Source organism: Typha angustifolia, chromosome 9 (assembly GCF_048772165.1).
Source record: "Typha angustifolia cultivar Huaian chromosome 9, ASM4877216v1, whole genome shotgun sequence".
Classification (NCBI taxonomy): domain Eukaryota; kingdom Viridiplantae; phylum Streptophyta; class Magnoliopsida; order Poales; family Typhaceae; genus Typha; species Typha angustifolia.
Genome location: NC_133247.1, coordinates 10,620,721 through 10,640,034, shown reverse-complemented (window position 1 = coordinate 10,640,034; position 19,314 = coordinate 10,620,721). Strand labels below are relative to the sequence as shown.

The 19,314-nt window shown below is 42.2% G+C and overlaps 1 protein-coding gene across 1 annotated transcript in view; it reads left to right on the top strand.

Annotated features, from left to right (window-relative positions):
* Nucleotides 1-18,880, top strand: part of LOC140767654 (phosphoenolpyruvate phosphatase-like) — a 32,278-nt gene extending 13,398 nt beyond the window's left edge. The window contains exons 2-4 of the mRNA XM_073107649.1: nucleotides 17,831-17,946; nucleotides 18,039-18,200; nucleotides 18,510-18,880. Coding sequence (XP_072963750.1) covers nucleotides 17,831-17,946; nucleotides 18,039-18,200; nucleotides 18,510-18,588 — 357 coding nt within the window. The 3' untranslated portion in view covers nucleotides 18,589-18,880. The remainder of the gene's footprint in view (nucleotides 1-17,830; nucleotides 17,947-18,038; nucleotides 18,201-18,509) is intronic.
* The last annotated feature ends 434 nt before the right edge of the window (nucleotides 18,881-19,314 follow it).

Sequence of the window (19,314 nt, the reverse complement as noted above, 5' to 3'; positions counted from 1 at the left end):
CACTACTAATGACGGTGCAGCTCTCCCCCCTCAAGCTCAATCACCCGTTTCGGTTTGAGCTACTTTGGCTCGAGTATAAGGATTGCGAACGTGTGGTGCGTGAGGTATGGGAGAAGACGGCCCATGGAACCCCCTCCATGCATTCATGCACAAAGTATGTCTCCTGCCAAAGGCATTCCGCAGCTGGCATAGGAAGGTGGTGGGGAACCTTGAGACCAACCTAGAAGAAGCCGCAACGACCGTCAAGTAGCTAGAGGAGCAAGATGCAGCGGGTCAACTGGATGCGATGGGGAGGCAATTCCTTAGCAGTCAGTATCATCGGAAGTTGGCGTTGAGCCGCCAAATCAACATCAAATGGGCTCAACGGGGATTGAAATGGGTACGGGAGGGAGATTGTAATACCAAGTTCTTCCACCTTACCACAACTATTCATAAACAACGCAATCGGATTACAGGAATCATGAAAGCGGAAGGGAGTTGGACGCAAGACTCGGCGGAGGTGAGGACGACCTTCATGGAGTTCTATAATAGGCTATGGGGGCCAGATGAGTTGGACAACATGGATGGATCACAGTGGCCGGAACTACCGAAAATCTCACCAGAAGATGCCCATCAGATAGAGGCCCCAGTCTCCATGGAGGAGATAAAAGCGGGCATTATGGAGCATGCCGCGAGGGAAGGCGCCGGGGCCGGACGGTATTCAAGCAAAAGTGTACATCCAGTTCTGGGATACCATGGGTGCAAGCCTTTGTGCCTCGGTCAAGCACTTTTTCACGACGGCCACCCTTCCGAGCAGGTGGGAGAACACCTTCCTGAACCTTATACCCAAGGTGGAAAACCCGTTGCATGTGCATAAATTTCGTCCGATAGCCCTCTGCAACGTGGCTTACAAAATCATCTCGAAGGTGTTGGTGGCTCGCCTCAAGCCTCTTCTAGCAAAGGTGGTCGAACCAGAACAAGCCGCCTTCGTCGCTGGGCGAAGTATCGTGGACAATACCTTGGCGGCCCAGGAAGTCACGCACTCCCTCATGCATGATAAACACCGGCCGCCAGAGATGATGGCAAAGATAGACATGGAAAAGGCCTACGACCAAGTTAGCTGGATGGCGATTCTTGGCACTCTCGAGCGCATGGGATTTTCGGAGAAATGGCGTACGTGGATCCAGGTATGCATCACATTGCCGAGGTTCGCGATCCTTATCAACGGAAGTCCGTCGGAATGGTTCTCGACACACCGTGGCCTACGGCAGGGCGACCCGTTGTCGCCGTACCTGTTTATCTTGGTATCCCAAGTGCTCACTGGGCTACTCAATGCGAAAACCAACTCCGGTGAGCTCCAAGGGTACAGGGAGGGAGCAGTGCACCTATCTCACCTGCTCTACGCAGATGACCTCTTGATAGTGGCCCAAGCGACCCGCTCTAATGCGGAATGCATCCTAGCTTGCATGGAAAGCTATTCAGCCTTGACAAACCAAAAGATGAACATGGCAAATTCGGCTCTCTACCTCCTTCAATGGATAGATCAGGACTTGGCTCTGCATCTGGAAGAAGGGCTAGGCTTGCCATTGGCGGCAATGCCTTTTACCTACCTTGGAGTCATTATATCGGGCAGAAGGGTCAAGGTTAGAGAACACCAACCACTGGTGGATAGAGTGGTGAGGCGCCTCGCTGGATGGAAAAGAAGTCTCCTCTCAACTGCGGGGAGGGCTACGCTGGTGAAGGCAACGCTATCAGCCATACCGTCATATTGGCTTGGTAGCACGTGGTTGTCGGATTTCGTCCTTGATGTGATCACAAGCAAGGCTAGGGAGTTCCTATGGAGCAACGGGTGCCCCCGCAGCATGCACCTGATTAACTGGGATAAGGTCACTACGGCGAAAGAGGATGGGGGTTTGGGCATTTGTAGGCTCAGGCTGGCCAGATCGGTGATGCTGGGGAAGCTCATCTTCAAAGTTTTAAATCACGCCGATATACCATGGGTGCAACTGCTATTGGCTAAATATGGCAACATCGACCCTTGGGAACCAAGGGCACCAAGGGCAGCCTTGTGGGTATGGCAGGCACTAACCAGGACTGCAGCAACTTTGCGGCTAGGATGCTGCGTGCTCATCGGAAACGGCCAGACAACGAAGGCGTCCTCTGCCCCGTGGGTATCGACGATCCCGTGGTGCAGGCAACCTAGAGCCATGCATCCGGCATTGTCGGACGAAGACTTAGTAGTCGCGGACCTCCTCGACAACCGCAGATGGCCATCGGATCGTCTACTTCAGGCGGGGGGTGCCGACTTAGCTTTTGATATCCTCTCACTCTCTTTGGGTGCTGCCACCACTGCCGACTCTTGGATCTGGTGGCCGCACCCAAAGGGCGAACCGATCGCTAGGTCGATATACAAATATCTTGCACCATCACACCAGAATAGATGGGAGGGATGGCGGCTTTTGTGGCAGGTTCCGGCGGAGCCAAAGGTGAGAACCTTCTGTTGGAAACTAGCGTGGAATCGGTTGCCGGCGAGAAGTTACCTCCAAGCGCCGGAGGAGAGCTGCGCGTTGTGTGGGATGTTTGGTGAGACATGCATGCATCTTTTCTTCCAATGCAGGTTCAGTGAAAGAGTGTAGCAAAGCCTACGTGAGGCTTTGCACTTACCCAACTTGGTTGTAGACATGAATGGATCACATGTGCATGGCCTAGGGAAGCGGGCCATGCAAGGAGGCTGAAGGGTGTCATTGCGGCAACACTATGGCAAATATGGAAGCAACGAAATGCGATGGTTTTCGGCGAGACCCCGGCGACCCCAAGGACAATTGTGATGCGGGCGCAGCAGCTAGCCAAAGATTACGCATGTGAAGGAAAGGGAAAACCCATTCTGGGGAATGCTAGGAGGCTAGCCAAGTGGGTGGACCCGGAAACGGGTTGGACAAAAATCAATACAGATGGGGCTTGCTCGGCAGAGGAATATCAAGGTGGCTTGGGCGCTGTGGCCAGAAATGACAAAGGTGATCTAGTGTGGGCAGCTTGGGAACCTTGCGCAAAGGTGTTTGCTATCAATTTGGAAATCTAGGCTATTAGAATGGGTCTCCGGGCCACGGATCCTAATACGGATGTCACCCCGGAAACAGACTCCGTAGGGCTGGCGCGAATCCTTCGGGAAGAGGAAACTATGTATCGGTCTCCTGAGAGGACTCAGGAAGGTTAGCATTTTGCACGTGTTCCGAGAGGCGAACCGGACAGCTGACTGGGCAGCCAGCCAGGGGTCGCTTGGAACAAATTGGTTGAGGAGCAAAGCTTAATATAGCTCTCCATTTCAAAAAAAAAAAAAAAAAAAAGAAAAAAGAAGAAGAAGTTGTTGAGTTTGTTCTTAGAGAGTTAGAGGTAGCATTTTCAATTTCAAGTTCTCATTTCAGATAATTCATGTGAGAACTTTACATAGAGATTAGCATGTTTTTCCAAAAAAATAGAAACTTACTATTAGTTGATATCAATAATTCAGATAATTAGGACGATGCCTCTTCATCCTTATTTTTGTTGAAGTAAAAATGGATTGTTGTGATACTATTCCAAAGAATTGCAAAATTCCTACTGTCAGATAGATTTTGTGTCTATACGGTGGTGAAATAGTTGGCTTGGACTCATGCTGTCATAGTTTCACTTAAAAACGATTCAGAATGGTGAGAAAAACACATATCAATGAGACTCCTGGATAGATGATCCATATCAAATAATTGCTTCGTTGATTCGATTAAGTTTTGAAAACAGAAATATATTATTGTGAACATTAGTTGTTATATAAAATTCGACTCTTTTGATGGTTTTAACCAAGAAATGTGATTGCATGACAAAAACCTAAATGACCAACTCATGATGTTGAAAAGATGAGAAAGTGTTAGCAGAGGTTGTGGTGGTCGGCTTGTATGTAGTGCACTTGGCTAGATAGATATAGTAAAAATTTTCAATCTCCCAACAAGAAGGGACCTGTGCTAGGCAGGAATGAAGAATGCGGACGCACTGGAGTAGAAGAAGCTGATAATTCAAGGAAAGGAGAAATAGAATAAACGATTCTATTGATCTTTGGAATTTTTCCTCTCTTTCATCCTGGTTGCTTATGTGTAGTTTTTTTTGTCTTAGTTTTGATGGTGATATTGTTTTGCTTGCTTTAGTTTGTTCAGTTTTATGGTGAAATGATGTGATATTATTGTTTTGGATGTTGAAATTTTATTTGGTGTAGGGTTATAATGTTTAAACAGTGGACTAGGAGGTGCGGGGTTGTAATGTTTATGGTTTTTATTTAAAAAAATAAAAATAAACTCCTAATGTTGAACAGGAGCGAGGAAAACTATACCAATCCATTTTCATATGGTGGTTTTGCAGAATTTTTCAAGTTAATTATTTGTAGAAGATGAAGATAAAAGCAAGTGTGAAATGATTATTGCATACTTTGTTTATTCAGCATCTCAGAGTGGCACATTTCAAGTTGTATTAAAGATAATACAAGTGAGAAATTTGATACTTGTATTCCCGATTCATGATGACCTTCAAAAGTAAAAGATGGTCGTCTTTATATCTGATATCATTGTCAATCTTGCAACTGGTAAATGCTTCTTTCGCGTACTTATTTTAGCTCTCAAATACTGCAACTTTGGCAAACAATGGATTACATAGAACAGTAAAGGGATAATTATTTATCTAAAAAGAATCATTGCAGCCAAATCCCTGAAAATATATATTCTCAGAAATAACCCCATCCATCAATTATGAATTTGGATAAAGATTGTTTTGTACCGTTTTACCTCTCCTCTAAACTGTGCCTTTTCCCAGCCTTCTCCCCAGATATCACACTCGGATAGAGGGCGTGTACGAGATGAGGTGGATGTAAGTTCCAAGAGGGATTATGATTTAAATCCAAAATTGATGGGTATTTTTATAATAAAACAGTTATTCAGTGTTCGGTGCAATCCAACCCAAGAATTCATATACGTTTTTCTTCCTTCTTTCCCAATGACATGACCGTCAGATCCTCATGAGAGAAACCTGACACTCTTTTGACAAAGAATTTCCTGACTTCACATTCCTTACCAAAGGGATGAGGGAAAAGGGGTTTATTTTTAGCAAATGAAATGCTCTATTGATAACCAATAGTAATAAAAGTAGTTTATTTTATGATAATACGGGTAAAATACAGGGTGCCAATTGTAATTTCTATTAATATGTAAGACATACTATCTATCACTAAATCCAAAACCCCAATGGCACAAACCGTTGAGATCCGCAATTTAGTTTTGTAACTTTGCTGATGAAATAAACCCATGGGTACTTTAAGGTCAATGATAGCATGATATATTGGATCCTTTGTTGGAAGAAGCAGTGGAAGATATTTAATTTAACGTTCCATTGCTCTGAATTGACCTGACATGAGAGTAGTTGGAGAACAGCTATGGGAAATAAGAGAAGAGTATCGAAGGAGTCTCAAGAGAAAATGAAGTAATCTTTCCCACATGAGTTTGAGAATGCATTGGCAAGTGAATTCATTTGATTGCATCTTTCTTTTTCAGTAGGATGTCATTTTGAACTCAAACTGCCCATTGTCCTTTTATTATCTGTGCATGGCTCTTTCATTTTCTTATCATCCAATTTTATTTTTATTTACTTCTTCTTCTTTTTTCCTTCTTCTTCTGGATTTGCTACAAAACAATTACACAACATCAAAATTGGATACCTGGAGAGGAGTTTGTATCTCAAGATACTGCTTGTTAATGCCATTGAGAAACTATTGTTGCTATCTAGTAGTTTTGGGACTTTTGTCTGTGTTTTATGTTTAAATGCAACATTTAAATGTTCCAAACTTTCTTCTTATCATTATAACACCTATGGTGACAATAGAACAGTAAGTTAGAATCATAGCAGAACAAAGAAAGTAGCTACTTGCATGGGAGCACTTGCACCAACATTGGTTGACAGAGTTTGATTCCTCATAGGACACTCGAGGTTGTCCTTGAAATGCAAGATGTATACTGAATCCTGCCAGAAGAATGTTGCACAATCTATTATAGTTTATCACACCCAGTTTCCTAGGATTGATGCATCTACTTCTCACAGTACTTAACAGCCAAGTTACAAGCTGCTGAATCAAGATTTTGAACTGCAAACTGGTTACTGACCAAACAGCAAAATCCAAGTAGTATTGATGTTATTGAAATATTTAATGTGCAACATGTTTCTCATTATTTCGAAAAATGCCCAACCAGAAAGTCAGTTGAGAATAAACGTGCTATGATCTTGCCTATATGAATATAAGTAACAAAAAATTTAAGAAGAATGGGCATCCTGGTGCACTATACTACAGGGAATGCTATGAAGGCACCTGAAAATTTCATTGGATATAGAAAAAGAAAAGACAATGGAGAAATGTAAATATAAGGACGAACAGAAAAATCATTGTGATATCCAGAGGAGCTAAGGGGATGGAGAAAGAACCCATACCCGGGTTAGGCGCTTGTGTTCTTCTAGAGTAATAGTTGCTAATTTCATCTTGCTGTAATCGTCTATTTGTACATCAGGGATGTGCTGAATCTTGCACCAATCCGGACCAGAATCTAGTAGGCACCGCTCTACCAACTCTGTAGTACAATCATATAACTCCAATTCTTTTAGCGACGATGGAAGTTCTGGCAGTGACTGGAGCTCTCTGCAGTAGTGTACCCGTAGAACTTGGAGACAATAGAACGTTTGCAGTTCATCAAGCCAGAACTGGCAAGAGGATACATCTGTTATACTTAGTGCTTGCAGCAAGGTGCGGTTATTCAACACCCATTCTTCTAGTGCTGAGGATCCGACTTCATCACAACATCTGATATGCATTTGTCGGGAGGAGATGCTTTTCAATGGCACAATGCATAGCAGCGAGAGATCGTCGATGCGAATCTCATCCAATATTAAGGAAGATGACGAGGAGGATGAATGACCTGCTTCCACGAACATTGATAGTGATGTTCCGCGAGCGCGAGGGTGTCGATCCGAATCTCGTCCAATGTGAAGGGAGCAAGAGATCGTCGATCTTCCAATTTCAGTTCCAACGGACATCGAAGAGGAGAGATGTTCCACTAGCGACGTTGACAATGATAATGATGCAACCGCTGCAACTAACTTGGGGCATTCGTTCACTTCCAAATACTTGAGGGATGGAACTGCTTGCAGAGCCCCCAGGGATTCTAGCTGTGAGCATTTCTCGATCGACAAGTGTTTTAGAGCTTTCCATCTTCCAAGCACTTCTGCAGAGGGAAGGGATTTGATGCTTGCGCAGCCACTGATATCCACTTCAGTGAGAAAGTTGAGGTCTTCCGGAGCTTCGTTGGGTAATGGATCTAGTGCATCGCAATCCTTTATAGCAAGGGATTGCAGCGACAAAGGAAGGAACCTTTCTGATGTTGAGCGCCTCCGCAGCTTCGGACAACGAACTATACTGAGTTTCTTGATAGAGGTGAATTTTCCAAATCCTCCGATGGGTAAATGTGTCAAGCTCTTTACAGTCCTCGATGGTCAACTCCTTGAGAGATGTAAAAAGTTGAGGGTGCAGTAAAAAACCCTCGGCTAGGGACGCAAGGTCTCCACAATAGTAGATGCGCAGTGAGGAAAGAGATGATGATGATGATGATGATGATGATGATGATGCCTCTCGCTGGTCTTGCCACAGTTGTGGAAGAGTAACCAAACTCACATTGTAAATACGCAAAACACTTAAGCCACAAGGCAGACTTGGAAACACTCGCAGCTTGGGGCAGTTCCAAATGGTTAGAGTTTTCAAACATGGAAGCCAGCTCGCTCCTCCACAAAACTCTTCTAGTGCCGGCATGTATTGAATAGATAGCAGTTTCAGCGATGGGAAAACGCAAACCTCAGTTCCCCTGTCAGGTGCACTCCCGACCAACTTTACCGAACGCATGGAAAATATTTGTAGAGACTCAAGGTAGGGTAGCTGTCCAAGAGGTGATAGGTCTTCCCATCCTTCGCAATTCCGAAGTTCAATAGATACTAACTTCGATAGAGATAGAGATTGAGGAGCCATCCAATGTGGACTCTTGAGGCCCATATAACATTCTATTTTCAGATTCTTGAGATTGGAATGTGGTTCGAGGGCGTCAAGTACCTGCTCTTCAACCTCTGGGCTTCCACTACTGCTATCATTATGATGTCCCTCAGTCCACTTTAAAGTCAGTTTCCGAATGTGCTGTTTTTCCTTCAAATTGACTTCAATAATATCTTCAACCCTTGATACTTTTTTGATATTCTCAATACCTAGTTCACGGAGCTCTCTCAAGTTTTTCAACTCCAAAATGTTATTCCCATTTACCGCAACAATGAACTTTTCCAAAATCTGGAGTGAGGTTAGTCTCCCTATACCAGATGCATTGCCCCTCCAAGTATTCGGAGTACTTAGGAATCTAAGGTTAATAAGGTTGTCGATTGAATCTGCTGGATATGGGAAAGGACGGAACAAACCATGATAATATAAGAATTGGAGGTGGTAAAGCTTATTAACTGATTCAGGGACATGAGAAATTTCATGATTATCTAAGTAGCGGAGGTGTATTAGGTTACTAATACAGTCATCAATGATATTAAAATCAATCACTACCAATATGCGCAGGCTTTTCAGACCTTTGAGCACCTTAAGAATGTCATCATGTCTGTAACGTGACTTTATGAAAAGTGTGCGCAAATTTTTGAGTTTGCAGGTAATATCATGTATAGGAAGAGCAACAGAATTATTGATTGATAAGTGACGAACACTTGTAGATATACTTTTGGACCCAGAGCTCTCTTCAATTCTAAAACATTCACCCTGGGAAACAAATTCTGCAAGCTCATGAATTAGATCATGCATAACATACCACTCTCCTTTGTAACCGGTTTTACAATCAAAAAATGATTTTTTCACCAGATCATCGAAGTACTCATGTCCTATATCCTCTGGTCGTTTATTTCCTTCCATAGGCTTCTGAACCAGACCTAGAGCCATCCACATGTAGATAATTTGCCCCTTATCGAACTCATAATCTCGAGGAAATATGCTACAAAACCTAAAGCAAGGCTTCAGGTGTGGAGAGAGATGCTGATAACTTAGTCTCAGAGCTGGCATTATGTCATTCTGGCTTTGTCCTATTTCCCAAATTTCACTATTTAAGACATCTGCCCAGTGATCATCATCTAAATTGCTCCTCAACATCCCTCCCACAGTCTTTGCAGCTAAGGGGGACCCTTTTAACTTTTCTACAATTTTTTTTCCAATGTTTTGCAGTTTGTTATGATTCTTGGGGTCCTTATCACCAAATGCACAGTTCTTAAAGAAATCCCAGTAATTTTCTTCATTCAAACCCCTTAAGAATATAGGTTGCATGGTACCCGTCATCATATTTGCAACCCCTTTCATTCGTGTTGTTAATAAGATCATGCTTCGACACTCTACTGAACTGAAAGGTGCTAGTAATTTATCCCAACTTTCTCTATCATCATCATTCCAGACATCATCCAACACAAGCAGGACATTTTTTGACTTCAAACTTTCTGAAATCTCCCTTTGAAGCTGATCAAAGTTATCCACGGTATGTTCTTTATCAACTACCAATCCATGAATCTTCTTGGTAAGTGAGAGCACGTTAAAACTATTAGAGACACACACCCATATCCTCTGGCTAAAGTGCTTCTCTATTTTCTCGTCGTTGTATACAAATTGTGCAAGAGTAGTCTTCCCAATCCCTCCAACCCCAACTATAGGTAGAATGGAAAAATTCCTCCTAACAGATGTAGAATTGAAATTTAGCAATTTGTTTATTATGTCGTTTTTCTCATCATCTCGCCCCACCACTTTGTGTAAAACAGGTAAAAGGGAAGTAGTATCACGGTTAGGGGGGATCAAAGCTTGGTTGTGTTTTAATATGTCCACCAAATTAATAAAATCTCCCATACCAGCGATAGTGCTGTCTAAACTCTTGACGACCTCTTTTAACCTCTCTAAATTAGGATCCTGATACGCCGCACGCTTAAATATAGTTTTGAGGCGAGGTGCAGCATGACTCACCTTGCTCCTTTCCCCCTTGATTTCTTCTTCCAGTCGGTAGTACTCAACCTCATCGATGAAGTCCTCTGCCTCTTCAACCGCATCTCTGAACTGCCACATCCATTCCTCGAGTGCTGGGTTCTTCTCCTTGAGGACGTGGCCTCCATCGACGGCCTCTAGCAAAGCTTGGATGAGGGGAAGGGCCTTCTCCAGCCTTTGCCGCTCCGCCTGAAGGCCACGCTGCTGCTTGAACTGGTCTTTGGCGTAGGATATGAGGGAAGTGATCACATTTCTAGCGATGCCCGATGCAATTGCTCCAACAATAATCGATCCCACTGGCATTGTGGAAGCCCTCCTCTCCTTCTTCCTCACAACAAATCAAGAGGAGAACAAACAGAATCAGCAAATAGAAGAAAGCACACACTTGACTTCCTCTCACCCTCTCTCTTTTATGCATGCGCTGGGCAAATGCACACCATCCTCCCTTCATTTATAACTCTACGTGCAACCTGGCATGGAGGTCAATCGAAGGAGGAGGGCTTAGTCCAAATTTATTTGCATTACGTGTCTAACACTCGCGTTGTCATCCTTGTCTAGCTAATGGATAATTCGTGGCTCACAAACTATAAACAACAGGCAATTAAATAGAAAAGGCAATTAAATAATGTATAGTTCATCGAGGGCTCACTGCCTCACACCTTTCGTAGTTTCTACACCAAGAAGGCCAGAAAGACATGCGCTCCATTTTCTAACCAATGGCTCGTTGACATTAGCTATAGAAGCCGGGTCAAGTTGGCAATAAGTTTAATAGTCTACAAAGACTTGAAACCAGACAGCTACGCGTTGACATTAGCTGTTGGCATTAAATTTTAAATTTACAAAGATTTGAAGGCAGACAGCTACGCAGTGCAAGTTGGTGTGCATTACTCGGGCAAAGTTTGAACTGATGCATAGAAGATAAGCTCAAAAACAAGATAAGATATTGATGAACCGAAAGAGACAATGTATTATTAATTTTATTATTGGAGTAAATATTTTTAAGATAATTAAAATTATTAAATTTAAAAATATTATACAGAGACTAAATTTACTTAGAAGAAGAGGAAAATTATGAAAAAAATTTAATTACAGATTATAATTTATTTTTACGATCCGACCACATGGGTTGAGTCGAATAAAATTAGTTACTTAGCTTTATCTGATAATCCGCATATAAATCCGATCCGCTAGGAATTTTACTCATATAAATACGGGTGGACATATGTTGATAATATTCATTAAAAAAATTTGAGTTTAGCCAAGTTATTATTTTCATCCTTATCTTTTATCGTAGCTGTTAGATTATTTTATCTTTCTAGGAGTAGATCATAGCCGTAGAAATATCCCAATCTTTTAAACCCTAGCCACCTTCTTCCACCAGTAGGCACCCTACCCTACGGATGCCCACCACCACCCTTGGCAGTCTGCTACTCTCCGACAACCACCGCAACGTCGAATATTTACCGTTCTACCCTATTCTGATCTATCTCCACTGTTTTATTTTTAACTTTTCATCCCGACCTCCGATTTAGGTGAAACTAAAGTCATTAGAATCCTAACTCACGAGGCTACTAACCTAAATTTTTATAATTTTCTTACATCTGGATTAGTCTATATTTGGTTTGTAATATTGGTATTAGAGCCAATGTTCCTCGAACGATGATTAACACGCGATCCAAGATGAACGAGGAAGAAGCGATCATGGAGGGTTAGGAACTCATCTCTGTTAATGTGGAAGTATCTCTGGCGTCCCCTCTACCATGAGCAACCGTCGACGATGAGCCGCCAGTGTGGGCAAAGGCATTTTTTTTTAGTCAAAGCAAAGGAGAGTTTCAAAAGGATTGAGAAGACAATCCAAACCTTGACGGCTGTTCTCCTAGCCCAATGTAGCTAGCCCGTGCCACCAGCGTTGCCAACGCCGCCAACTGCAGCAGAAATAGTCCAACCACGGCCACCAACTTCAAATCGTGAAGAAGGTGGAGAGGAGGTCCAACCGTCGGTGAAAACCCCTTCTCTGGTTGAGAAAGAATGCCTTTCTCCCTATAGACTAAGCTCGCCGCCGCAGCGACACTGGAGCAGCTGCTAGAGATGGCCCCCGAGTTGTCTTGCCCACCTACGGTGGGAGCTAGGGCTAAAAATCCTAGCCTCCCATCAGTGGCCATCCGATCACTCCCGACCCCCGCTGCCACGTCTAGTCCCTTCCACGGGACCCCCGCTGTTGAGCTCAGGCCGTCGTTCGCGCACCGATTGGAAGATCGCGAGCTATGGCGGTTTATGTTGCAGCAAACCCTCGACTGGTGGCTGCGGGTCCAGTGCTTCCATGACCACCGATAGCCACGGCTAGCTTTCTTAGGCCGACTGCCAACCCGTGGTGGCTGTCGTAGTTATTAGCGATCGTTGGGTGGCTAAACTAGACAACCACCACCTTGGGAAGCTATTCCTACCTGGGGTGGCTCCGTCGTAGCTTCCCGCCATCGTCGCTCCCCTGTAGTGGGGCCACTAGTCCCTTCCGCAGCCGCCTAGGGTTGGTGGACTTGTCGGCGATGCACCATGGCCGCCGCTACAGCAGCTTGAGCTCGAGCTCGAGTTCGGCCTTCCAACGCAGCTTGGTGCCATTCCACCACTGTGAGGACCAGCTAGGGCTTGACTGCTGGCGACCCACGATCAAACCCAATCGTCGTCGTCCCCCATGCAACCTATGGTGGTGCCCCTAGGTCGAATTTCAAATTTAGCTATAGGGTTAGGGTTAGGTTATTTGAATGAAGGTGATGAAGTCACGATTTTTGAGGAATGCCAAATTTTTACGAACTAGTTTGACCACCTTGTGCGAACTAGTTTGGAACCCATGAATATGACCCCGCGCACGAGTATGAACCCAAGGATGAATGGTGGAATGTCCCACTGGGCTCGCGTCATCAAACTAAGTCGAACCCGTGGGCCTATGACCCACGTGACCAACCTCGACCATGAGGTCACTTTGCCGGCAATGATAGACCACATTTTAGGATCTAAGCTCAGACCATTAAGCTTGATTTCTCAAAATTTTTTAGAGGAGACCCACTAGATTGGATCTATCTAGTAGAGCAATTTTTCATATACCATGGCACACCCGACCACTAGAAGGTCCAGCTAGCCTCGTTCCACTTGGAGGGCGTGGCGATTAGGTGGTACCAGTTGGCTGAGTGGACTCGACTATTTGAGTATTGGCAGGACTTTGAGGATGCGATTTGTGCTCGGTTCGGTCCGACCCAGTACGAAGACATTTAGGCCATGTTGACTAAGCTGACTTAGTCAACAATAGTTTGAGCTTATCAGGAGGAGTTCGAGTGAATATGCAACCGAGTCACTAATTGGTCTGACTCGGCCTTGAAGAGTACCTTCATTAGTGGGCTCAGACCTGACATTCAAGCTGAGGTCAAGGCTTTGAGGCCCACTACTTCTGACGAGGCCTTCTCTTTAGCTGTTCTGATGGAGTCTAAGTTGGATCAGCTGAATCAGATCTGCAAGGAGGAGAGAAGAAAGACGGCCCAAGCCCATGGGCCACTAGAGAAGGCATCTACCTTGACTCAACCTACACCAACGGCTCAATCTAACCGATAGATGATCACACGCCGCTTTGTACCCAACAACTTGGAAGAGCATCGAAGAAAGGCTTGTGTTTTTACTATGATGATCGATTTACCCCCAGTCATAAATACAAACGCCAGCCAGCCCACGTCATGTTCTTGGGCAAACTCAAGGAAGAACCTGAATTCACTAGTTGGCATGACAAGTTGTATGAGTACAAGGATGTGAGAGACTAGTCACCTTGAGGACAAGGTGTCGGAAGTGTGATGGATTGTTATGATTAGACCACATGGGTTAAGTCGAGTCAAAGTTAAGTTAGTTACTTAACTTTATCTTATTTTTTGAATTTCAAATAAATCGGATAATTCGGATGTGGATGCGATCTGCTAGAGATTTTACTCCTATAATACAGGTGGACATGTGTTGATAATTATCATTAAAGAAATTTAAGTTTAGCCAAGTTATTATTTTCGTCCTTATCTTTTATCATAGCAGTTAGATCGCTTTATCTTTTTAAGAGTAGATCATAGTCGTAGAAGTATCTCGATCTTCCAAACCCTAACCACCTTCTTCTACTAGAAGCCACCCTACCCTACGGCCATCCACCACGATCCTTGCCGTCCGCTACCCTCCAACGACTGCCACAACATCAGATATTTATCGTTCTGCCATTTTCTGACCTATCTCTACTATTTTATTTTTAACTTTTCATCCCGATCTCTGATTTAGGTGAAACTAGAGAATTAGAACCCTAGCTCATGAGGCTACTACCATTTAAATTTTCATAATCTTTTTACATCTGAATCAGTCCAGATCTGGTTTGTGACATTTACCCTTTATTTTATTTGCCTCCCTATTAAAGAACCATTTGTCATTTTTTCTATATCTTATCTTGGTCTTCTTTTCTATTCCCTATAATGTCGTCCCCACATAATCAATATTTGTCTATACCCTATCTCATTTTTTTTATTTTAGGAAAGCCCATAGATGCAGGTTTTAATCATTCAATAGAAACTTTTGATACAGAAATTAAGAGAGATAGAATAATGACTCTTGATATACAAGATCTCCACTTAGTTACAACAGTAAATATGCTAACAAAAAAAAAATCAAGATGTCAAGAACTAGAGCTTACACAAAATACAATAAGAAAAACAGCCAAGCAAAATGCACAGATGCATAAAGGCCTAAGATTAGCCTGCGTCTCCGTCACGATCCAATTGTCATAGGTGCACAACTTTGTGAATTTCTTCTAATCGAAGAAGAATCCCAAACCATCAACCTAAACATACCTAACAAACAAGAAAAAAAGAAGAAGATAGAATAGAGGTGGTTGTAGAACAAAAAGGGTGTGAATCCACAACCACAATAGAAGGTGTGCAACAGAAATGATGATGGATAATATTGAGTTGGGCCCAAGGCCCAACCTAGGCATAACTCAAGTTGTGCTTCTCGTAACCCACTCATAGGCAATTGGGTTAGGTTAAGACTCAACCCAAGCTTAACTTAACCCCTTCTCTCTTAGCGAGAGGCAAACCAAGAGAGGATAAGGAGGTGGTTACTAACAATCACCAACAACAACATACGAGGCTAGCTATGCTACCAACAACTAGTCAAGAAAGGATGCACAAGGCCGGGAGGGTCGATTGGTGTAGTCGACGGCAAGGGAATATCCACTCCATGGTCAACGACTATGGAGATTTCTATTATAACCAAGCAAGCCATGAGGGCTCTAAAGAAAAGGCAACTATAGCTTCATCTAGAGGAAAATAACACAGCAACCAATGAAAATATCCTAAGAAACTAGCGATACGACACCTGTGACATAAGGACATTGAGAGAAGGTTTTTTGAGCAGGTGTGGGGTGAACATGAGGTCACAAAACAATCTCTCTGAAAAAGCCAAATCACCCAAAAAAAAAAGCTGGAAGACTACATGTAACCAAGTGAAATTATCTTGAGGAGGAGAAAGAGGATTCATTGATGGTTAAAGAAAAGGGGTCTGCTCACACTTGCAATGCTCTAGCGATGGGTGTGGCACAACAAGAAGAAAGGGGAAAATGTGGGTGATTACAAGTGGAGGGAAGAGAAGAAAAAAAAAGAAAATGAAGGATAATTTGGTATGGATTGTGGCTAGCACAGGTGGATTAATTTTTTTTTATTGGGTGTTACATCCTTTATGCACCTTGCAAAAAAAATTTGAGCAATGGCATCACTAAAATGTTGGAGTTTCACTATCACTAAGTTGCCTTTCTTTGAAGTCTCGAGGCTTTTGATTCTTGTCTCCTCACTTTTTTATCTTTTGTGATGCCTTCTCAAGATAGACTTTTATAATCTTTACATTTTAATGCCACTCCTTGGCAAGACATGTTGAAGTACTACTGCATATGTGGTCAACCACCAAAGTATGTGGTATGAAAGATTATTGTCTTGTGATAATTTTGAAAAAGTTTTTTTTTTCTTTTATGCATAGCTTTACAACATGTTGTATTCTCTTGTATGAGAATTGGACAATGTCAAGTAATTTGACCAAATCTCCCTAATTAGCACTTATAAAATGCCACAAATATTGCTCAAGAAGAGTATCCACTCTTTCAGTTTGGCCATAAGTTTGGGGATGACGGCTTGTGAAAAAGTAAGGTTTTGACCTTAAGAGCTTGAACAACTCTATCCTAAATCGATCTAAGAATTGGGGATCCCTATTGCTCACGATGTTTTGTAGAACTCCCCAATAGTTGACCACATGACTTAGAAACAAACTAGCTATTTCCTTAGTGATGTACTATAGCAAATCTAGTGTAAAGATTGCATACTTTAAAAATCGATCCATCACAACTAATTTGAGGCAATGTCCTAGGCTTTTAGTAAGATCACGATGAAATTTAAAAAGATATTTTCCCATGGTCATCAAGAACGAGGAGCAACTACGATATTCCACATGGAAGCGTGGCCTATTTTATCCTGTTGGCAAATAAAACAAGTGTGAAGTTAGGGAGAAGTTTCTACTTTCAAACCATATTTGTAGATACACAACGCCTAATGCCGTGATATCATTGTGCTCTCAAGTTATCTTCTCCTTTCGGTAATGTTCACCTTATTATTCTAATCTTTTTCTATTGAGCATTTATATAATGTGGTTACTAACAATGTCTTACTTGGTTATGCTTAAATGTATTTATTATCTGTAGACAAAAGTTTCAGGAGTCAACCAGGCTGCAATAAATCAACAAGGTCGCGGGGGCTTGTCTAGTTTAGTAGTACCAGTAACAGCTATTAGCTCTCTTGTATTTCTTGAACCCCTGAGTTCGATAATCTGGTCTTTTCAAGCTTAATTGGAAGAGAATGAAGCTACAAAAATCTTTTGTTTTAGATAAATTCAAGCCCAAACAGGAGTTAGCTTGTGGAAGTCAGTGCACTGTGAGGATAAACTTGAGAATCTTCTTGCCTTGTAATTGTGCTGATCTTTGACGGAGTTGTATGCTAGTTGAGATCATATTTAGTTCCTTTCCTGTTTCAGTCTGTCAAGTGGTAATATCTCAAGCTCAAGCCGTGTAACCAGTCTCTCTAGTAATAGAGGCAAGATTGCATATATTCTTCCTTTGCCAGACCCTGCATTAGTGGGAGCTTGATGCACCTGGAGACGCTAAAAGATTACTACTACATGATTTTATTCGTGCATTCTCTTACATCATGCTGTCATCATATGATTTCTTTCAAGTTGTTTTTCTCCGAACTTTCTTCATCCATGCACTGAATGTGCAGGTAACTTGGAATTAGTTAAATACACTCCTCAATGGCATTGGCTTCTGAGGGAACTGCAACCAGTGGACAGGGAGAAGACACCATGGCTAATCTCGCTCATGCATGCGCCGCTTTACAACAGCAATGAAGCACACTATATGGAGGGTGAAAGCATGAGAGCTGCTTTTGAGAGTTGGTTTGTACAGTACAAAGTTGACATCATCTTTGCAGGCCATGTCCATGCCTATGAGAGATCGGTGATTTCCTCAGCTATATCTTTAAGTAGATATGCTGATTTTACTTTCCACTAAAAAGATGCATCTTATGCTCTTTCTCAATTATACTACATATTCTTTAGTTTGGGAGATTAAATAGTATCTCCTTTAAATAATTGTTTAACATTTTTCATCTAATTGAGATTTCTATTCTTCTACAGTATCGAATCTCTAACGTCAACTACAATATAACATCTGGTAATCCTGTACCTAATAAATCTGCTCCTATTTATGTAACCGTTGGTGATGGAGGCAATCAGGAAGGTCTTGCTTTGCGGTAAAGGAAGTTTGCAGAAGAAAACCTTTCAATGTTTCTCAGTTAATTCTATACCTGAATGATCATCACATTCTTTTCTTCCTAATTGATAGGTTCTCTGACCCGCAACCAGACTACTCTGCATTTAGAGAGGCCAGTTATGGACATTCTACATTAGAATTGAAAAACAGAACTCATGCTTTCTACAGATGGAATAGAAATGATGATGGGAAGCCTGTGCCAACTGATCTTGTTGTATTTCACAACCAATACTGGTGAGTTTAACGGACTCCGGTAGAAAAATATTTTAACTTTTTGGTTGCCGGGTTTATGAAAATAAAGTTTCACTGAAACCTGAAATTTACTGAAAACAAGTTGCTTTCTCTTAATCTTCTGTCTGATTAGTACTAACATTATATCTCTCGCATAATAACAGAATAAGTAAATAACCCTCCATCACAAAATTGATATCAAATTTACTGAGATTCTGGCATTGGGAAAAAGAAATCATGCAATGTCTATTTATCTTTCTCAAAATATTTTTACTCTTGTCAACTGATCAAAATGATTTGCCACGCTGACAGGGCAAGCAATGCTCGTCGAAGGAGACTGAAAAAGCATCATCATTCCCAGAACTGCGATATCTTCGTTGCCACATTCTGAAAGATTATAAATGTTTGGGGGCTGTATCAGGATGTATTGAATTGAAAAGCTTTTAAATGTTGGAGGCTGTATCAGGATGTACTGAAAAGCTGAAAAACAGTCTGCATCAAACTTTTCTCATGTATGGGCCGAAAATAAAAACATACCATCTCAAGAAGTTGTCGAGTTTGTTCTGTTAAGTACTGTGAGAAGTAGATGCATCAATCCTAGGAAACTGGGTGTGATAAACTATAATAGATTGTGCAACATTCTTCTGGCAGGATTCAGTATACATCTTGCATTTCAAGGACAACCTCGAGTGTCCATTGAGGAATCAAGCTCTGTCAACCAATGTTGGTGCAAGTGCTCCCATGCAAGTAGCTACTTTCTTTGTTCTGGGATGATTCAAACTTACTGTTCTATTGTCACAATAGGTGTTATAATGATAAGAAGAAAGTTTGGAACATTTAAATGTTGCATTTAAACATAAAACACAGACAAAAGTCCCAAAACTTCTCTAGATAGCAACAATAGTTTCTCAATGGCATTAACAAGCAGTATCTTGAGATACAAACTCCTCTCCGGGTATCCAATTTTTGCTGTTGTGTAATTGTTTTGTGTCAAATCCAGAAGAAGAAGAAGAAGAAGGAAAAAAAGAAGAAGTAAATAAAAATAAAATTGGATGATATGAAAATGAAAGAGCCATGCACAGATAATAAAAGGACAATGGGCAGTTTGAGTTCAAAA